The 19,109-nt window shown below is 58.6% G+C and overlaps 2 protein-coding genes across 9 annotated transcripts in view; one reads left to right on the top strand and one right to left on the bottom strand.

Annotated features, from left to right (window-relative positions):
* Window positions 1-3,044: 3,044 nt before the first annotated feature.
* On the top strand, window positions 3,045-7,738 carry FAAP20 (FA core complex associated protein 20). 3 transcript variants are annotated; one of them, XM_081488388.1, is made up of 6 exons: window positions 3,045-3,112; window positions 3,393-3,528; window positions 3,618-3,928; window positions 6,768-6,836; window positions 6,963-7,014; window positions 7,137-7,738. In XM_081488388.1, exons 1-6 carry the CDS (start codon window positions 3,051-3,053, stop codon window positions 7,329-7,331), a joined length of 825 nt encoding a protein of 274 aa, XP_081344514.1. In that variant the 5' UTR covers window positions 3,045-3,050; the 3' UTR covers window positions 7,332-7,738. The 3 variants fall into 3 exon arrangements, with proteins under 3 accessions (XP_081344514.1, XP_081344515.1, XP_081344516.1); XM_081488389.1 differs by lacking the exon at window positions 6,963-7,014; XM_081488390.1 differs by lacking the exons at window positions 6,963-7,014; window positions 7,137-7,738 and having other exon boundaries at window positions 6,768-6,928.
* Window positions 7,739-9,343: 1,605 nt separating this feature from the next.
* Window positions 9,344-19,109, bottom strand: part of PRKCZ (protein kinase C zeta) — a 103,141-nt gene continuing 93,375 nt past the window's right edge. For 5 of the 6 annotated variants that reach the window (XM_081488382.1, XM_081488383.1, XM_081488384.1 and 2 more), the window contains 8 exons: window positions 17,126-17,212; window positions 15,636-15,771; window positions 15,362-15,449; window positions 14,084-14,203; window positions 12,952-13,031; window positions 12,511-12,600; window positions 9,946-10,061; window positions 9,344-9,730 (listed from right to left, as the gene is read on the bottom strand). In XM_081488382.1, the coding sequence (XP_081344508.1) occupies window positions 9,643-9,730; window positions 9,946-10,061; window positions 12,511-12,600; window positions 12,952-13,031; window positions 14,084-14,203; window positions 15,362-15,449; window positions 15,636-15,771; window positions 17,126-17,212 (805 nt within the window). In that variant the 3' untranslated portion in view covers window positions 9,344-9,642. Of the gene's footprint in view, window positions 9,731-9,945; window positions 10,062-12,510; window positions 12,601-12,951; window positions 13,032-14,083; window positions 14,204-15,361; window positions 15,450-15,635; window positions 15,772-17,125; window positions 17,246-19,109 lie in introns of all 6 variants that reach the window. The other variant, XM_081488381.1, reaches the window with a different exon arrangement.

The following is a 19,109-nucleotide window of genomic DNA, read 5'->3' as shown; positions in this document are numbered from 1 at the left end:
TTGACCCCACTTGCCAGGTGTCCTGATGGCAAAACTGGCCCTCAAGCAATCAAAGGAGGGTAGGGGGAAGCCAAGTGGGGCTCGGACCTCGCCAGCCGGCTGGGGTCCAGTCGACAGGTCTTACCCTGCCGGCCTACCTCAGAGTTGGAGGCCTCGGCGTGAGTCAGTCAGTGGCAAAACCCACTCCATGGAGAGGAGGGCAGAGCACAGTCACCAGGCTCCGAGGATACCAGGAGCCCAGACACCTGTGGCTCCTGGTTGTCGGAAGGCGCTGGAGAGGTCTGGGCCCTGACCAGCTGGCAGCAGATGGCACCCTGGTTCTGGGAGGGGAGGAAAGGGGAGAGGGGACTTGGTTTGCCATCACAAACGAAGCCAGAGCACCAGAGGGTGGCAGTCTCTCAGCTGGGCCTTGCCTGTGGCTGCAGGGTGGGGTTGTCACCCCTTCACCTCCGCCCACTGGAGCCCTTTCTGCTTCATTGGAGGGGTGCCTCCTTCAGAACACCGAAACATCCTCTGTAAACATGAATTTGGCTTGTAAAAATCTTGTTTCCGTAGTGCAGCATCGGTCCCAATCAGAAATTATTTCCCAGTAAAGCCCATGGCCCCTCACTGCAGCAGATGGCTCAGAAAACGGGAGCCTTTTAATCAAGTTCAACTTTTAAACTTCCTCCAGCCCCCTTCCTGGCACTGCATCTTGCTCATAGCGCCGGGACAGCTGGGACAAGGTAGTCTCCTTCCATCTCCAGAAGGTCCCCATGCAGGCTAGGCAGGCGGCGGGCAGCTGTCGGGAGAGCGCCGGCCGAGGGGCTAGGACTCCTGCTGGGGCCGGCACCTGCCATGTGCTTGGCACAGGGGTCACCCCAGCTCTGTTCTTGGTGGAATTGTCCCAGGCTGGAGGTCCCGGTGATGATGGGGGAGTTAATCCTCAGCAGCCGGATGAAACCAGAGAGGAAAAGCCCCTGGAGACAGCCTCGACATGTCGCTCTGGCTCTGCCATCCCCACATGCAGGCCCTGAGGGCCTCCGTTCTGCCCTCTCCAGCAGCCCAGGGTAAAGGAGACCCCTGGGGTGGTTAAGGCCAAAGGAGAGTGGGTGCCCGCTCACCTCATGCTGAAGGCTGGAGCCAGGCTCAGCCAGCCCCTGGCAGCCCCCGGGACCTGCACCTCCTTGGGGCACCTGCCCTCAGGCCTCCCCATTGTCCTGGGTCTACCTGAGACCCTCCTGGCTCCTGCCTCAAGCTACACTTCCTGGGTCTGAGAGTTGGCGGTGTAAGGTCCATAGAGGAAGTGGCCGGGACGCTGAAGACCCCAGGGCTCCTGTTGCGGGGATCAGCCGCTCACATAGATGTCCCCACACGGCTTCCCAGCATGCCCTGAGATCTGGGCACAGGCTGTCTGTCTGAGGCCTGGTAGGTCCTGCTTGCCTTGGGGAGGACTGGTGTTCCTCCTGGGAGTCTCCAGGTGGGCATGCAGATATGCAGTGACGCTTCCAGGAACAGATCTGAAGCAGTGGAGACTGAAGCCAGAGTGAGGGTAGGGGGGCTGTGGCTGGGGACCACAGACACGAGCCATTTGGGGGTCCTCAGTCAACCAGCCCCTGCGACATTCCAGGCCTGCCTGTGAGTCCCCTCACCTGGGATTCTCTCACCTGGGAAGTGGCAGGTCACCTCCTCCGGGGCCCCGAGACCACCCACTGTAGCAGCTCCCTTGTTTAGACATGCACAGGCTGTCTCCCAGGAGCTGGCAGGCTCCAGGTGAGAGCCTCTGTCTCTTTCACATCCCCAGGTGTCTCCAGCATCTAGGCCAGTTCCTGGCCCAGGAGAGTCCTCTCTGCTCTGGAGGTCTGCGTGGCAGCTGGATAGAGGTCACTTGGGTGGCCTCAACTTGGGGACTGGGGCGCCCGGGGGCTGGAATGTGCCACATGGGGGGTGCCACAGACCCGAGTTGGAAGAGGCGGTCTGTGATGTGAAGAGGGGCGGAGGTAAGGAGGCTATGGGAGCTCCTGCAGAAGGGGGTGCAGAACAGAGTCCCCGAAGCTGTGGGGCTGGGGAGGAGCCAGGGAGAGCCCATGGCCCCGGGCGGCATCTGCCTGTGGCCTGGAGAGGAGCCGGCTGCCACCCAGTACCTCCAGCACCCCTCAGCCCTGGTGGGACCCAGGGAACCGACTGCACCAGCGGAACGGACAAGGGTGGCTGGGCATCTGCTGCCACCAAGTGGAGGATTGCAAGGTCGCTGGCTCAGCGAGAGCGCCTGGGGCCCAGGGTGTCCAGGAAACCCTTCGCAGGCCCACCGAGGACCCGGGCCCTGGTCTTCTCACTTCCTCGTCTCTTAATTAAGGAAACTAGACTCCTCCCTCGGAGAAGGCAATGGCAACCCACTCCAGTGTTCTTGCCTGGAGAATCCCAGGGACGGCGGAGCCTGGCGGGCTGCCGTCTATGGGGTCGCACAGAGTCGGACACGACTGAAGCGACTTAGCAGCAGCAGCAGCAGCAGACTCCTCCCTCCTGTAAGGAAACGCGGACGTCCTGGGAAGGATCTCCCAGGCTCAAGATTGTCCAGGAAGAGGAAGGGGGCAGAGCCAGGACCAGCGGCGGGTGGGGACGCCAGGGCCCCCGGGCGCCTTCCCGCCCAGTTCCTCCTCCTCGGAGGTCTCTGCAGACCCCAAGCCTGAGGGGTGAGGGCGGCACTCCCTGGCTCAGCAGGAAAATGGCTCCCTCAGGGCAAGGCAGCCTCGCGACCTCAGTCCTGCCTCCGCGGGGGAGGGAGCAACCCTGGCCTCCGTCTCCCTCTCTCCGATACTGCCACAAGAGGGAGGTCACCCCACGGTCTGGGGGTCGAGTCCAGCGCCCAGGTGGGAGAGCGAGTTCGGGTCCAAAGAGCTCTTCGGGCGGCGCTGAGGAATTGAGGAGGGGTCCCTGGGACCAGTCTTGTCTGGGCGGGGCTGCCCGGGGCGGGGTCCGGGGGCGGGGTGTGTTGTGGGCGGGGTCTGTGGCGGGGGCGGGGTCTGGCGCGCCGGCGGCTCATTTCCGCCGGATGCTCGGCGTCTGGGCGGATGGAGGGTACGCGGAGGTCGAGGCTGAGTCTGAGCCGCCGGAGGCCGCCCTCGGGTGCCCGGTGAGGTTGGGGGCGGGGGGCGGGAAGCGTCCCGGGTGGAGCCTAGTGTCCCCGGCCCAGCGGTAGCCGGGTGTCACGCCCCCACGTGCTCCCTGGAACCCGCGTCGATCCCGCCCCGCCAGCCCTGATCCCGCCCCGCCAGCCCTCCTCCCTCCCAACTCCCGCCCAGCTGCAGAGCTGCACCCGCAGTCTCTCCCCGCCGAGTGCTCCTTCCTGTTCCCCGAGGGCCCCGCTCCCCGCTTCCCCCGCGCTGTTATTATGCCCACCTTCGCCGCCCCAGGCCTCCGAGCAATCCCCCCGGGTCCCTCCCGGACGGCGGCGAGTGCGCGAAGCTGTGGACTGAGTTGCTGCGCACCGCGAGCGCAGACCTGAACGTGGATGGCCAGCTGCCGCCGCTACCCGCGTTCCCCGGCCAGGTGCGTGTGCAGTAGTCCCCGCGTGGCCCCGGGTCTCCAGCTAGTTCGGGGCGGGCAGGCGGGCGCGGTCCGACGATCCCTTCTTGCAGGAGCCCAGGCGCAGCCCTGAGCGCCCGCCCCCGGAAAGATTCACCGTGGGAACCGAGACTTTCTTCTGGACGCCCTTCCCGCCGCCCCCGCCAGGCCGAGGCGCGGACTCGGGCGGCTCCGACCTTGTGCTAGCCGCGGTCCGGGGGCGCACGGGGTCCCCCCATGAACACGGAGCGCCCGAGCTCCGCGGAACCCCCACCGCCGAGGAGGAGCAGCCGTCGGAGGAGCAGCCCTCCCGGCGACAGCCGTCCGTGGACGGGGCGATGACCCTGCAGAGCTGTCCTATGTGCCAAGTCGACTTCGCCCCCGGGTGAGTGGCCTCCTGGGCCTCCGTCCCCTCCACTGCCATCCCCGTGGCCCCAGCCCTGTTTGGAAACCACAGGCAGTTTCTGAAGGCTAGGGTATCTGAGCTCAACTTTGGCTTTTTAAAGTGAAATTTCATGCATAGAAAGTTGGCAAAGTGCAGAGGCGGTGCTAATCAGCTGGAGGGCACAGGGCTGGGGGTCTGAAGGTCCCTCTGCAGGTACACCGGCCTGGGGCCCTGCTGACAGGCTGCAGCCTCCCAGACGTGGCCCCTACAGTGAGAGGGCAGGGAGGCTCTGGCTCTAATGGGGTCCACACTGACATCCGGGAACGTGGTAGTGACTGGCATCCCCTGGTAAGACTGCCTCCAGGGTTAGTCTGGGCTGTGGGTCACAGAGCAGTTTTTTGTTATGGTCCCTTGGGGAACCTTCCCCGTGGGTGGACGGCCGGTTTTAAAAATGCAGACTTTGTTTCGGTGTCTAGAGATGCCTTTTTTGGTTTTAGAAATCCGATATATATGCATTTTTTAAAGTAAGGTGATGGAATTTGACTTTGCTAAGAAGTCCCACCTGCCCAGCTTTTGAGCCACGTGTCATATAGCTAAGGACACAGGCGTGGGGGTCGTGGGGGTCAGGACAGCAGGAAGGAGCTTGGTCGCATGTAGGGGATAGACGGCAGGTTTTGGTAGCTGGTCTTACTCTGTGTGTCCTGTGGCCTGGAGACTGTGTTGAACTACATGTCTCGTCCCTGGTTTTTTGGAAACAAAACCAGCCCTAGGGGTGAAGGGAATGGCAGCTGATGACAACAAGTTATCAAAACAGTTACCAAAATGCGCAGCACAGACTGCAGAGGGGAGAAGAAACACAGTCTGCATTCAGATATCTAGGCTCCTCCAATGGTGATGTTTCACAGGAACCAAGCCTTTGAGAGCTTGGACAGCTCAGTGTGCTGGGAGTGAGGGCGAGGGGGTGGCTGTCCCCAGGAGGATCTGTGGTGAAGCCCCCCAGTAGGCACAGGTCTGGCGTGGTGGGAGGGCAGGTGTGGTGGCTGCACTGAGATGCCTGTGCTCTGGAGAATTTGAAATGCTGAGGAGACCCAGCGTTTCACCAAACACACCTCTTGCCCCATGTTGAGGCTCTTGGATGGTTGTGGGCTGAAGACACCAGGTCCTTTGCCAGCCCTGAGGAAGTCATGAACACTTCTGAAAATACTAAGTCCTCTTGATTCATACGGGTTGAGAGAAACCCAGGGACAGAAATATCATCGGAAGCCCTGGAGGGAAATTCGTTTTCTTGGGAGAAGATGCCCTTGAAGCTTCTGACATTGTCAGGGCACCCCAGCCCTGCCTCTCTGTTGTAGGGGCAGCTTTTGTTTTTGGATCGCTTGCTTTTCTAAACAATCTAAGAAGGGAGTTCCTAAGACTTTGGAAGGATGTTGAAAAGAAAGTTCCAGTCTGAGCTCTTTGAGCAGTCAGATTAAAGCTTGGCAGAGTGCCTCAGCATAGGTGTTGGTGCGGGCAGTCCAGGTCTCCATGCGTCTGGAGTGCTTCTTACGCATTCTTCCCTTTGATTAAGAAGGAGAGCGTGCCCTGGCCAGGCCCCACTCCAAGGCTGCAGAGTGACATGGGGACCCCCCTCCCTGGGGACAAGCCAGGGCACAAGGGAGCAGAGATGAGACTTGTGTCTAGAAACATGTTTGCTTTCAGGATTCTGGGCAATGTTTGTGACCAGAGGTGGAAGCCCTGCCACCCTCTGAGCAGCGGAGGGGTAGGGGTTGGGGGGGTGGCAGGTGGGCTGCTGATCTGCAGGAGGCACGGGCAGCCTGGGCACTTTGGGCAGCCTAGTGTTTCCAGGTCATTCAGAACCGGTGGTTCTCCGAGCTTCCTCTCTGACCCGAGGGCTGTCACATGGTGGATTCCACAGACTGCATGTGAGCGCCCCTCCAGGTCCCTGTACCATGAGCTTTGCGGTGGTCAGGGAGACTGGCTCCACCTGCCACTTGACATGAAGATGGGTCCCTGCATTTGCACAAGACCCAGCTCGGCCCATGGGGTCTCACTGGCCCCAAGGCCCCTTGCGCTGCTGGGTGTCCTGGAGGGTCTGGGCCATCAGTCCATGCAGCAGGCTTTGGGCTTGAGTGGGAGGCAGCGGAGCAGCACAGAGGGTGAGGTGGATCTGCCTCAGAGCTCTCGTTGAGGGGGTTCTGAGGAAACCCCAGACAGTGCTCCCCACTGAGGGACAGCACAGGCAGCGCCCAGACCCTCATGGGCCATCCTCTCCCCAGCAGGAGAGTCTGGCCAGAGGTGCATGCCCACCAAGGCGCCACCTTTCACACCCTGTCTTTTCCCAGTGGCTTTCAGAAGGAACGGTCCCCTGGGGCACGTGTGGAGGCAGAAACACCCAGAGAGTTTGTCTGATTGATGAGATAGAGCTTCTGCCTGGGAGAGGGTGGGGAAGACCCTGCCCTCCACCTCAGGGGCCCAGTTCTGAGCTTCTGCCTGGGAGAGGGTGGGGAAGACCCTGCCCTCCACCTCAGGGGCCCAATTCTGCTGAGCCCACCCACACTCTTCACCCACAGGTGGGCTCTTGGGGTTTTTCAGACACAGGGTCCCAGCCCTCAGATGCAGGCGCTTGAGGAATCTGGTGCCCTGGGGACCCTGGACCCAGGAACAAGGTCTGGAAAGGCCCTTTCTCATTGGGGGGACCCCTGCCCCCCGTTCTGCCAGCCAAGGGCACCATCCCGGGTTTTTCTGTCATCAGCTCCCAGGAGGGGCGTGAAAGTGCGAGACACATACTCTGGTTGGGCGCCCTCCCCACCCATGACCCTCCCCTCTCCTCTGCTCACAGGCTGGCGCAGCTGGACATCGACAGCCACCTGGCCCAGTGCCTGGCAGACAGCACAGATGACATAGAGTGGTGAGCAGCCCGGCTAGTGCCTCCCCCGCCCTGGCTTAATGTGCATCGGCATGAAGCGCTCATGTCCCATCTCTTTGTGTTGATACCAAAACATTGAGTCCTTTTTCCTTTTTTGCTGATGCTGAGCGGTGTGATGACTGAGGTGGACAGGGCCACCCAGCAGACCGACCAACCCCAGGTGGGTGACAGGGACAGTGTCACCAGCAGTGCGAGTATTTGAACTCAGGGTGGCTCAGGAATGGACGCTTTGCTGACTCCGTGAACTTGACTCGGGCTTCACGACCATGTTTGAATCCCCAGGTGAACCTGCTCCTGCAGCTGCAGGGAGGCAGAGCAGCCCCTGGAGTTTGCGGAGAGGGATCAGGTCCGCCTGCTGACGTCCTATGTGAGCTTTGTCTCGGAGGCCCTGTGCAGGGGGTCTTCTCTCCTGTGCCATCAGTCCACAGGTTCTGGAAGAGCCTCGTCTCCAGTTCAGCCATGGCTGCAAAAGTCTAAGGTTACCGTCCAGAAGTCAGTATTTTCAAGAAAGGCTTCTGGCAAGCCATGAAAAGACATGGAGGAAAACTCCGTGCACATGGTACAGTGAAGGGCTACAAGCTGAGCAATTCCAACTCTAGGCTGTTCTGGAAAAGGCATAACGCATTGGAGATAGCGAAAAGATCAGCGGTTATCAGGGATTAGTGGGGAGAGGGTATAAACAGGCAGAGCACAGAGCATTTTTAGGGCAGAAAAACACTTTATGACCTGACATGTCAGTGCAGCCTCTTGTTTGTAACAGGTGCACCCCCTAGGGATGTGACGGTGGGGGCTGGGGAGAAGGGGTCTCTGTCTTCCTCCCCACCAGAAATGGAAGTGAGGGACCTAAAACTGCTCTGAAAAATAAAACTTGTTTTTAAAAAGCATCTTCAGACGCCTTTGTTCCTGGAGACACCTACTTTTAATGAAAATGACGACAGCACGCGTTGTCATTAAAGTCTTTAATAATGTGCAAGACTTGAGCAGCTGTGGCCTTGGTGGGCATGCCCTCTGCAGAAGGCAGGCCAAGGCCACGGCCCACCGCTCACTGTACAAAACCACAGGACGTGTCTCCTGCTTCACAGTCCTGAAGGCGCCAGTTTCCAAGAACCACATCAGAGGACATGCCGTGTTGTGACGAGCCGCTGGACCCACCTCGGCACATCTTTGCCTTCTAAATTTATAGAAGCATGGGGCCATGCGCAAAGTCACCCTGGCTGGGAGCCCAGGTGACACACAGGTCTGTACACCAGCAACCACACTGGGAGGCAACTGGGAGGCTGTATCTGGCACTACCGCAGCATTGACATCAATGCCGTAAGTGTGAACAAATCCGTGGCCCCTGTACTGTCTGAACAGAGGTGTCACCGTCCCTGAGGCAGCACCTGACCCTGTTGTGGGCACACTGGGGTCTCCCCAGGTGACTGCATAGCCCTCCTGATGATGTCACCACAGGGTTACCACGCCCACCAAGCCCAAGCAGCCCTGACTCTGCCCCAGGGTCCCTCACTTCTATTTCGGGGTGGGGGGAGGCGGGGTGCAAGTCTCCACGTTCTAGAGATGCTGTTCTGCCATTTGGGGGCACCCAGGGAGGCTGGTGTGTCTGTGCAGGGTCAGGCCGAACCAGCAGCTTATTTTCCTTTTAACTGATCTGCCCCAGGCCGCTGCCACACTGGGAGAAGTGAGGCCCAAGGGTGCATGGCGATGTGGGACCCATACCCACAAGGGACATCCAGGGACTGCTGTCCTGAAGGTGGACAAGGCCCTCCTCCCCACTCTGCCTGGCCCGAGCCACACTTGACAATATCGGGGACTTAAAAAACCCACATGATTTACCTCTTTCTAGAAAACCTTGGGTTCAGCTTTTTACCTAAGAAGGAGGGTGGCCCAGTGACCGTGCCCCTTGCAGGTCATGGGAAGGAGGAGGTGAGCCCTGCCGGGAGGTGCACCCTTCTGAGTGTTCTAAATTTATTCCTTTAAGGCTAGGGCCCCTCATAGACACGTACCCTTTTAAAATGTCTAATTCTGAGCATTATTATTCCTGATAAAAATACTCTCCAAAAATCTGATACATAACACAAGACATAATGTAGGCACTGCTTTGTGTTTCCAGAAATATATTTTGTGCAGATTTTGTTTTCAACTTTGTGGGTTTTTTTTTTTTTTTTGGTTTGCGGGTGCTTTGGTGAGCCTTGTTTTAGAACCTCTACGACCCAATTTTCTAAGGCCTGGGTTGGGACCGATGGAGCCCACCTGGTGAAGGTGTGACCTGGGCGTCAGACCCCAGGAGCTGCTGACATGCTCAGTATGAAAATACTTGTTAAATATTAACAACAGGAACTTACCAGGATTTAGAAAATGTTCCGAATTTGTATAAACTCTCCACTGCGCAGGCACTTACACTCCGGCCGTGCCTCCTCCGCGTGGGCCGCGCCTGCAACTCTGGGCGGGTGCCCCCCGCGGGAAAAAGGCATCAGAGGGAAGCGCCAGCATCAGAGGGACACTTTATTCCTCGGGACATTACAGGCCAACTCCCAGTGGAGCAGGTCAGTTCTGCTTCTGTGGAAAGTGTGCACCTTCGAAGTTGGGGGCAGTTTCTCCCTCGGACACGGTCACCGCGGCCCCCGCGGCGCAGGCGCGAGAAGCAAGTTCCTCTGGGCCTGAGGCCCATGGGCCGCACGGGGAAGCTGTTCTGCCCTGGGTACCCGCCCACGCCCGGCCCCACATGCATGCGCAGGGGCCAGGGCCAGGGCCAGCGCCGTCCACGCGTCCACGACGAGCGCGCGGCGCCTCACACGGACTCCTCGGTGGACAGCAGCAATGGGTTGATGTACTCGAACCCTTCAAACTCCGACTGGTCGATCCTCTTGATTACGTCCCTGTGGCACCGGACAGAGTAGGCTAGGTCGGGGCGTGTTTGAGACCGGGCCCTGTCTCGCCCTCCGCAGCTAAGGATGCCCCACCCCTGCATGGGACTCCTACCCCCCGCAGTTCAGGATACCCCGCCTCCACCTGGGACTCTTCCTCCGCCCCCCCCCCCACAGTCCCCGCCCCTGCAGCTCGACACCCCACCCCACCGTGGTGCAGGCCTTACTCGTCGTCAGGGGTCAGCTGCACTGGCTCGCTGGTGAACTGCGTATCGAAGTTGTCCAGGCCATAGTCGTCCGTGATCTGCGGCTGGAAGGGCGGGAGGGCCTGCTTCTTCCCCAGCTGCAGGAAGATACACGGTCAGAGCCACGTGCGCCGGCTCCGCGCTGGGCAAACTCAAACCACAGAATCAAACAGAAGAAATGGTGCTTAAGTATATATGCCTCGTTTGATGGCCAACTGTTTTTATCTAAAGTGTAAGAAATTTTCCCCCAAAGTCAGAAAAACTCTACTTGAGCTGAAAAGTGCTGGCAGCACAGGCCACGAGAGACATACCCCACACCACCGCTCCTTAAACCAAAGGAGGCTGGTTTGGGGAGTTTTAATCTTGAAACCCCAGTCATAAGAGAGCTGGGGCTTGGTAGGGATACCTGTGTTCCACTGGGACCCCTCCTCCTGAGAAGCCTTAAACGGCCATTTCTGACTAGTATTCCTAATCCCAAAGGGATGCATGGCATTGAAAGGCTTGTCAGGCAGGAAATGGGGCACATGAGGACGCAGACCCTGCCTCCCACTTGTCATCTTGGGGGTTGAGACGTGGTGTCTGGAGAGGGCGGAGTCACATGGAGGAGGTGGAGCAACTCAGAGTGGCTCTGATCACCGAGGTGGGGCATGGGTCCCCATGATCACACACCCTTTACATCCTCTCCCCTCCCTCCACCAGGTGTGTGCTGCACACAGGTGCTGGGCCAGGCCTGCTCGTAAGACCTCAGATACAGCCACACTGAGGCATGAGGGTCCCTGCCCGGAGGGACCGTCCCAGTCACAAGGGAAGCTGGAGCCAGAGGACAGGCAGGAGCCAGCCCTCCGGTTGGACCACTGTGCTCTCACAGCCAGGGAGCTTGATTCAGGGGGTGGATGACCCCAGCCTTTCAGGACTGGCTGCTGCCTTCCCTTGGAGGGTCTGAGTGAGCCAACCTGGAAACCCCCGCCTGGGTGGGGGCTCTATGTGACCCGGTTGGAGACATGGAACTGTCCCAAGGCCCTGTGTAGGGAGACAGCTCCAGCCAAGTCAGAAATAAGCCTCCAGTCCACCTCAGCTCACACCCTGTCTTTGCACTGGGGGGCCAGGGCCCTTAGGAACACCACTTATGGCAACAAAAGCAAGCTGGGCCTGGAATGTTGAAACAGGTCCCATAAGTTTGGGGGATTTGGGAAGCTGAACACACAGGTTCTGCTAACAAAGCTGGTACAGAAAGTGCGAGTGTCACAGAGATGAATCCCCCAGTCACGCCTGGTAGTGTCAGGGCTGCGGCCAGCACACCCAGGCCACCTGGAGAGGCACGCCTATCTCTGTCACCAAGGGGATGCAGGAGGAGGGTGCTGAACAGAGGGGATGGGCTGACCGACTGGCAGAAGGGGGCCACCAGTGTGTGTGTGCATGCGTGCATGTGCCCACATGCCCATGTGCACGCTGTGATCCCAGGGCCCCAGGAGCTGGTGGGCATGGCCACACCCTGGACACTGTTCTGGGGACACAAGGCCTTCCCTTTTCCCCTGGTTTTCTCTCTCTCAGGCAAGTTTCCATATTCTTCTGTCAGCATGAAATATATTCAGAGAAAAAGGAGCATTTCTCTTGTACTATTTTCCCTACTTTAGGTCTTGGGCTTCTTTAAAAAGATTTAAATAGCAAGTCAGAACAGACCATGAGGAAAATGCAGCCAGATGCTGGCCTAGGGTCCTCCAAGCCCACCCCCCATCCCTGGCCCCATGGCTGCTCAGCACCCGCCCCACCCCCACCTCGGGAATGTCACACACAGTGTCACCTCCTCTTCCCTCAGTGAAAAGCAGAACGGAACGGTGCTGCCCTAGAGTGACACCCCAGAGTCCCGCCACTTAGCCCTGAGGTGTGATGGGAAAGAGGACACCCAAAAGGGCTGGGAGTGAGCGCGCTGAGGTAGTCTGAAGGAGGTGGAAGTTGGGAGGGGCAGAGTTGTGTCACCACGCTGAGGCAGGAGTGGGCCCAGTGTGTCGGAACATAGAGGGACTCTTGAGGCAGGAGTAGGCCCAGTGGAGGAGCCGGCTGCTGGCAGGGCCCAGGCAGGAAGCAGGGGACTGTCCGGGATGTGGGCAGCTCAGACGCAGGTGGCAGCAGTGGGGGTGGGAGAAGGCCCAGACCCAGAAGGTTGAGTCCCCAGGACTGGGTGGGTCAAGGGCCACTGTAGTGAGAGGGGCCACAGCGCACGTGGGTGTCTAGTTGGGACTAGCTAGATGGTTAAGTGGAAGTGTCTGTGAGCTGACTCAGGGCATGGACGTGTAGCACAATCAATGGGTGTATGGCTATGCTCATCCACCCAAACACACCTCCACAGGACACCCAGCACAGCATGAATGGATGCCCTGGCAAGGCTGCTCTCAGGACCTTCAGGAAACACTGCCCCCAGGGCCTTGTCACAGCCCGCTTCCTTGTTCTCAATCAGTGTTTCTCAATGCACCCCCATTTCCACCCATCCTGCCCCCTGGAGGCCCCTCCCCACCCGGGCAGTCAGGTATCAGGTTCCAACCACTTTACCAGGTCCCAGTCTATACTGCGGAAGAAGGCATGAGACTTGATATCGGAAAATCCAGTCTGTGGCCGGCAGCCAAGCCTCTCCTTGGGGTCCTGGGGGGTCAGAGTTCAAATGAGGATGAGTCAGCACAGAGCAGGGTAGCCCTACTCAGTAGCAGGTCTTAAACACTGTCAGCAAACCACCCGTGGCCAGCCCCCCACCCAGGTGAAACCGCTTCCTCCCAACAGGTTAAGTTCCTTCAGGAAATGCCTCTTTGGCATAATTTCGCCTCATTATCTTTTGTCAAGTGTGAATAAGCACCCACAGGACCACCAAGGAAGGAAGCAGAGTCACACCCATGCCTGGCACTGAACTAGCAGACCAGGTGGTGAAGCCTCGACCCCAGTAGCTGAGGAAGGGCTGCAGCCATGGCTGCCGGGGTGCCACGGGGGCCACAAGCATACCTTGTTTAAAAATCCTTTCAACACATGGGAGGCCTTGACGGAGAGGAACCGGGGGATCCGGATGGGCTTCTCCAGGATGACTGCAGGACCAGAGGAGAGAGTTGTTCCTTCTGCTGCCCCTCCTCCAGCTCCCCCTCCCCACCCCCAGCCTGTCAGCTCTGCCCAGCAGCCTGCAGGGTGCTGGGAACCTTTTCTGGGCAGGAGGGTCGGGGCAGTCACGGTGGCCTGGGCCTCTTCCTGCACCCTAGCAGGGTCTCCAGGCCTCAGAGGCCCCGGTGCCCATGGTCAGGCATGCTCATGATCAGGGATGAACCAACGGCAGCTCAGCTGGCCCTGTGTCCCCACGTCCACAGGGGCAAGACAACACTGTGGGACAGCCTCCCCATGTCCACAGGCACAGGAGGGCACTGTGGGACAGCCTCCCCACGTCCACAGGCGCAGGACAACACCATGGGGACAGCCTCTCCACATCCACAGGCACGAGAGGGCACCATGGGGACAGCCTCCCCACATCCACAGGTGCAAGAGGGCACTGTGGGACAGCCTCCCCACATCCACAGGCGAAAGAGGGCACTGTGGGACAGCCTCCCCATGTCCACAGGCACAGGACAACACCATGGGGACAGCCTCTCCACATCCACAGGTGCAAGAGGGCACTATGGGACAGCCTTCCCATGTCCACAGGCACAAGAGGGCACTGTGGGACAGCCTCCCCACGTCCACAGGTGCAGGAGGGCACCGTGGGGACAGTCTTCCCACGTCCACAGGCGCAAGAGAGCACTGTGGGGACAGCCTGGGCCAGCATCCTGGGGGCAGTCAGTTCTGGTCCAGGGGCCCAGATGGCAAGGAGCTGAGGCTGAGCACAGCCCCTGCCCGGGACTCAGGTGCATACCAGAGGTGGGGAGAAGGGGGCCTGGGCTAAATCAGGACAGATTCTTTCCCGTGGATGTGAAAGAGCAGTATCCCCCTGCCCCTGCCCACCATGCTTTGCTCCCTGAGAGCAGGTAGTGGACAGGTGGCCCCACCTAGTCTGTGGCAGCCATGGTGACCAGTCAGGGGACCCTTTCACCCCCACTTCTAAAAGGGGAAAACCCACAGGGCATGGAGGGAGCTGGACATACAGCCCACGCACCTTGGAAAAGGTAGTCTTCAGTGTTCATGTCGGGGTTGTCGGTGATGATATCGAAGGGGGAGCGGCCTGCCATCATCTCGAACATCAGCACGCCCAGTGCCCACCAGTCCACGCTGAACCCTGGGGGAGAGCCAGGCTGGTCAGGCCAGGACTCTCCATTTGTGCTGTCCAGTCATGGGGCAACAGCTGTGACCTGGACCTGGACCACAACTGAGGCTGGGTGTCCCCAGCATCTCCCAGGCAACCTGGCCTCCCCTCTGTCCACTGTCCTGGGGGTTGCAAAGCTGTCTTCATGTCAAGGAAGCCCAGGGATAGCCAGCCGCCCCCAGTGTCCAAAGGTATGCGGCTCTGTCACACACAGGACCCCCATCCTGGGAGGGCTATAGACTCTGCTCTGGACCACGGCTGCTGTCCATCCTCCTTGTTTTGGTTACTAAGTGACTTCAATCGTACTGGCCTCCCGGGGCCCCAGGGATCTGAGGGGGCGAGAACCTGCCTGCCCTGCCTACCCTCCAATTTCAATGGCAAAGAAAATATGTGGAAATATTTGAAAGAATATTTGTGATGGGAAAACAGCAGAACCCAAAAATGCAGGAGGTGTGCACACATAGACACACATGTACATATGTTCTAATCTCATTTTCATTTCACACCCAGAGAAGGAGAGGGTGGACGCACTCCAGTGTCAGCTGTGGATGGTTCTGGTGGGTTTGGGGAACCCATACTCGTGGGCAGCACCAGTGACTTGGGACCCATGCTTGGGGCCTGCCTTTGCATTGTCTTCTCCTTCCCAAGCCTTTCGGGCTCCTTGACTAGAGGGATCCTGTCCAGTGACCTCCCCAGGAGACACTCAGGTGGACACATGGGACAACAGCTGGGACTGAGGCCAGGTGATGACCTGGGGCTGGACGAAGTAATGGTGTGTGCAATTTAGTGCAATTTGGTCAGGAAACCCTCTTCCTGGCAGCTGGGCCAGCTCCCCAGAGACCCTGGTTAGGACCCCGGCAGGGTCATCCCCACTAGGATTGCCTCCTTCCCTCTCTGCTCCGTCACAGAGTCTCTGGCAGAGGCAGCTCCCAGGGGTTGGGGTGTCCTGGTCCACTCCCACCTCAGAGCCAAGTCCATGGGCAGAGGAGGCTCCAAGAGCTTGGGGTGTCTGGGTGTCCTGGTCCACTCCAGCCTCAGAGCCGAGTCCCTGGGCAGAGGAGGCTCCCAGGGCTCAGAGTGTCATGGTCCGCTCCCACCTTGGAGCTGAATGCCTGTCCCACCCGTGCTCACCATACTCCTCTCCCCGCAGGATTTCGGGGGCGATGTAGTTCGGGGTTCCGCAGAAAGTGCTTGTCGTGTCACCAGGGCCCAGGCCTTCCTGTGGGGACAAAGCCAATTACAAGGAGGGAGGGCACCCCCAGACACGCCCCCACTAGTGGGAGAACACAGAGGATTGTGGTCATGTGGAGGTGCCAGAGACCAGGCATGGGTGAGACGGTGCGGGCGCCAGGCTGGCCATGATCCCGGGAGGTGGGCGGGCAGGAGTAGTGGGTGGGATGCTCACCTTGCACATGCCGTAGTCCGTCAGCTTGATGTGGCCGTCGGCGTCAAGGAGGACATTGTCTAACTTCAGGTCCCGGTAGATAATCCCTCTCTCGTGTAGGAAGTTGAGTGCGATACAAATCTCAGCAGCATAGAACCTAGGGAGTGGGCGACACCTGTCATCAGCAGAGAGAACCCAACCAGGAACCTGGACAGGAGGACACAAGATGTTGGAATTCTCCATTGATGAGTTCATGGGCCAACAGGACTGGGTAAGACACACGTGGGCCCACAGGACCGGGCAAGACATGCAGCATCCCTGTGGTCAGGGAGACACAAACCAAACCTACCATGAGACACCACCTCACACGTACCAGGACAGCCACTATACAATGGGCCCCCCACCCCCACCCCCAAAAAGAAAATGACAAGTGCTGGCAAGGATGTGGAGAAATTGCAACCCTCACGCACTGCTGGCTGGGATGTAAAATGGTGCAGCTGCTGTGGAAAATAGCTTGGAAGGTCCTCAAAACATTAAAAATAGAATTACCATGTGACCCACCAATTCCACTTCTGTGAATAACTCGAAAGAATTGAAAACAGGGGCTCAAATGGGTATTTGTACCCCTTTGTTCACAGCAGTACTATTCACAGTAGCTAAATCATGGAAGCAACCCAAGTGTTCATCAAAAGATGAGGATAAAATGTGGTCCATTCCTGTGATAGAATTGGATCCAGCCTTGAAAAGGGAGGAGGTCCTGACACCTGCTCCAACGTGGATGGACCTTAGGACATGACACAGAGTGAAACAAACCAGATGCAGGAGGATGCATCCTATGTGATTCCACTTGTCTGAGGTCCCTGGAGGAGTCAGAGTCACAAAGTAGGAGAGTGGGGGTTGTGGGAAGGGGTGTGGAGCGAGTGTTTTATGGGGACAGAGCTTCAGTCAGGGAAGAAGAGAAAGTCCTGGTGATGAAAGTTCTGGAGACAAGTCCTGGAGACGGTGGGCATGGCTGCACAGCAATGTGAATATGCCTGATGCCACTGACTGTGCACTTAAAAATGGTTGAGGTGGGAATTTTATGTTATGCATATTTTTCCACAATTAAAAAAGGAGAACATGAGTGTGTGGGGTTCTTGATTTATTACTTGCCTCTCCCCAAAAAGGACCTATGGTGACTCACAGTGCCACATGGAATTATTTTTAAGTGAGGAAATGAGGAAAAGGGAAAAAAGTATGGGAAAACAGGAAAGAGATGTGTATGGGGTGGAAATAAACGCCCCACCCACCTGTGAGGCCGAGGCTGCAGGGGGGTGGGGGTGGGGGCAGTGTGGTCAGTGTCCCTGAGAATCATTTAAAAACAAAGATCGTCCTGCTGAGGCCGGACGGCGCCACTGGGCACACTGTGCCCTGAGGGTCAGGACCAAGGCCGGGTCACTCCCAGGACCCTCCGGGCTGTGGCCTGGCCTCCCCTGCCCCCCCCGCCCCGCCCCCGTCCCAGCTGCGCCCACCTGGCGTGCTCCTCGGGCAGCTTCCTCTGCCTCTGCATGTGGAACATGAGGTCGCCCCCGTTGACGTACTCGATGACCAGGAACAACCTGCAGGACACACAGGCTGGGGTCACCCTCATCCTGAGAGGCCCAGGCAGGCGGCGACCAGGCCATCCAACTCTGGGGTCAGTGGTGGGAGCCCCTCAGCTCTGATCCTGATGAAATAAAACTTGAGAGAGAAACTCTCGTCCACCACTCATGTCATTCAACACAGTTATTTACTCTCCCAATGATGCCTTTAGAGCGCTTCCCTGGTGGCTCAGATGGTAAAGAATCCACCTGCAATGTGGGAGACCTGGGTTCGATCCCTGGCTTGGGAAGATCCCCTGGAGAAGGGAACCGTTACCCAGTCCAGTATTCTGGCCTGGAGAATTCCATGGACAGAAGAGCCTGGCAGGCTACAGACCATGGGGTTGCAAAGAGTCAGACACGACTAAGTGACTTTCACTTTTCACTTTCAATGATGCGTGGCCTGCCTTTGGGGTAAAAATGTAAAAATAAGGCGGGGCTGGTGGCCAGGGGCTCACTGGGGCTGGGAGGGTGCTGTGTGGCTGGTGGCCATGGAAGACCTCCCCAGGGAGCAGAGGCCTGGATGGTGCGTAGGGAGAGGTGGGGGAGGGCAGAGCTGAGGGACCACCCTGCAAGTTGAGGGGCCTGGCTCAGCTGGAGAAGCCAGAGGGCGGGTGCACCAGCTGGGGGATGCCAGTGACCCTCTGGCCACTGTCTGGGTGGACCTGGCGCAGGGAGATGGGCAGGCTGAAGGGGAAGAGGTGCTCAGTCTCCCAGTGCGGCTGGCCAGGAGGGCATGAGGCAGAGCCCACAAGATGCCCAGTGGGCTGAGCAGTCAGGAGGGGAAGTGCTGGGTGGAACCATGGGAGGGTCCCGTGCACCCCTCCTGTGGGACCCACCCCAAGCTGCAGGTCCAGAGGACAAGGGTCAGACACGCTAACCTGGCCACTGGGAATCTGCAATGCTACTGGCCTCCCAGAGGAGGGTGGGGCTGCTGGCTGGAGGGGCCTGCGATTGACAGGCCTCTAGGAGGGTGGGAGTGCTGATGGGAGAGGCCTGTGATTGACAAGCCCATCCTCTGGATGTAGGCGGGGCTCTTCAGGTCCCCAAACAATTTACCTTGTGGTTTCTCTCCTTGTTAGGGTCCTCCTCACATTTAATAAGGTTCCATTTTCGAAATTAAATTCACACACGATTTCCCTGAAAGGCCCTGCTGGATTTTTAGGTCAACAGTTCCTCCGGGTATGGAGGCGGGCGGCTTTCAGACAGTCAAGAGCACAGAGGGAGCCCCTCTGAGCACTGGCAGCCTGTCTGCATCACTGGTGTGATGATGGTGACGCCCCACACGTGGAGCATGTGAACAAGCTACAGACCGCCCACCAAGCCTCTGATCACATATTTACACGAGAAACAATTCCTAAACACACACAGCAGACATGGAGACCTGAGGGCTGAATACTGGGGGAGCAGCCAGAGCTTTCCATGTGGTTCTGCAGGGCGGGGTGGCTCTCACACTTGGAGAGGGCCCAGTGACCCTGACCCTGACACTGGGCGGTCTGCACTGTAGCTAAGTTTTACTCACACATTTGCCTGTGGCTGCTTTCATGCTATAACAGAGGTGAGAGACGGAAAAGGCTTGCCGATGTGACACAAACAGGACAAGGATGGCTGCACAGCCCCCACAGACCTTCGTGCACTGTTCCAACATGTGTGCACATTGAACCCTGGCAGCCACCCTGGGGGAAACGTTGTGCAGGTGCTCAAGCCCTGGGGAGAGGCCCAAGGCCTTGCCGCTAAAAAACAAGAGCGTTTATTCAGAACGCTGTGACTTCAAATAACAGGACAATATTTGCCACGGTGAGCAGGGATGGCACTGCCCCAGGAGACGTGTCCACCCTACGTGGATGTTCCCCATGGAACGGACGGTGGCCGCCCA

This window comes from Giraffa tippelskirchi, chromosome 5, assembly GCF_054371585.1.
Source record: "Giraffa tippelskirchi isolate mGirTip1 chromosome 5, T2T-mGirTip1v1.2.pri, whole genome shotgun sequence".
Lineage (NCBI taxonomy): Eukaryota > Metazoa > Chordata > Mammalia > Artiodactyla > Giraffidae > Giraffa > Giraffa tippelskirchi.
The sequence above is the reverse complement of the archived record's forward strand: the minus strand, read 5'-3'. Positions and strand labels throughout refer to the sequence as shown.

Coding starts and splice junctions, on each gene's coding strand:
- FAAP20 (XM_081488388.1), top strand. CDS start 3,051: ATGGAGGGTACGCGGAGGTCGAGGCTGAGTCTGAGCCGCCGGAGGCCG. Junction 3,929..6,767: donor CAAGTCGACTTCGCCCCCGG/GTGAGTGGCCTC, acceptor CTCTGCTCACAG/GCTGGCGCAGCTGGACATCG. Junction 7,015..7,136: donor AGCAGACCGACCAACCCCAG/GTGGGTGACAGG, acceptor TTGAATCCCCAG/GTGAACCTGCTCCTGCAGCT.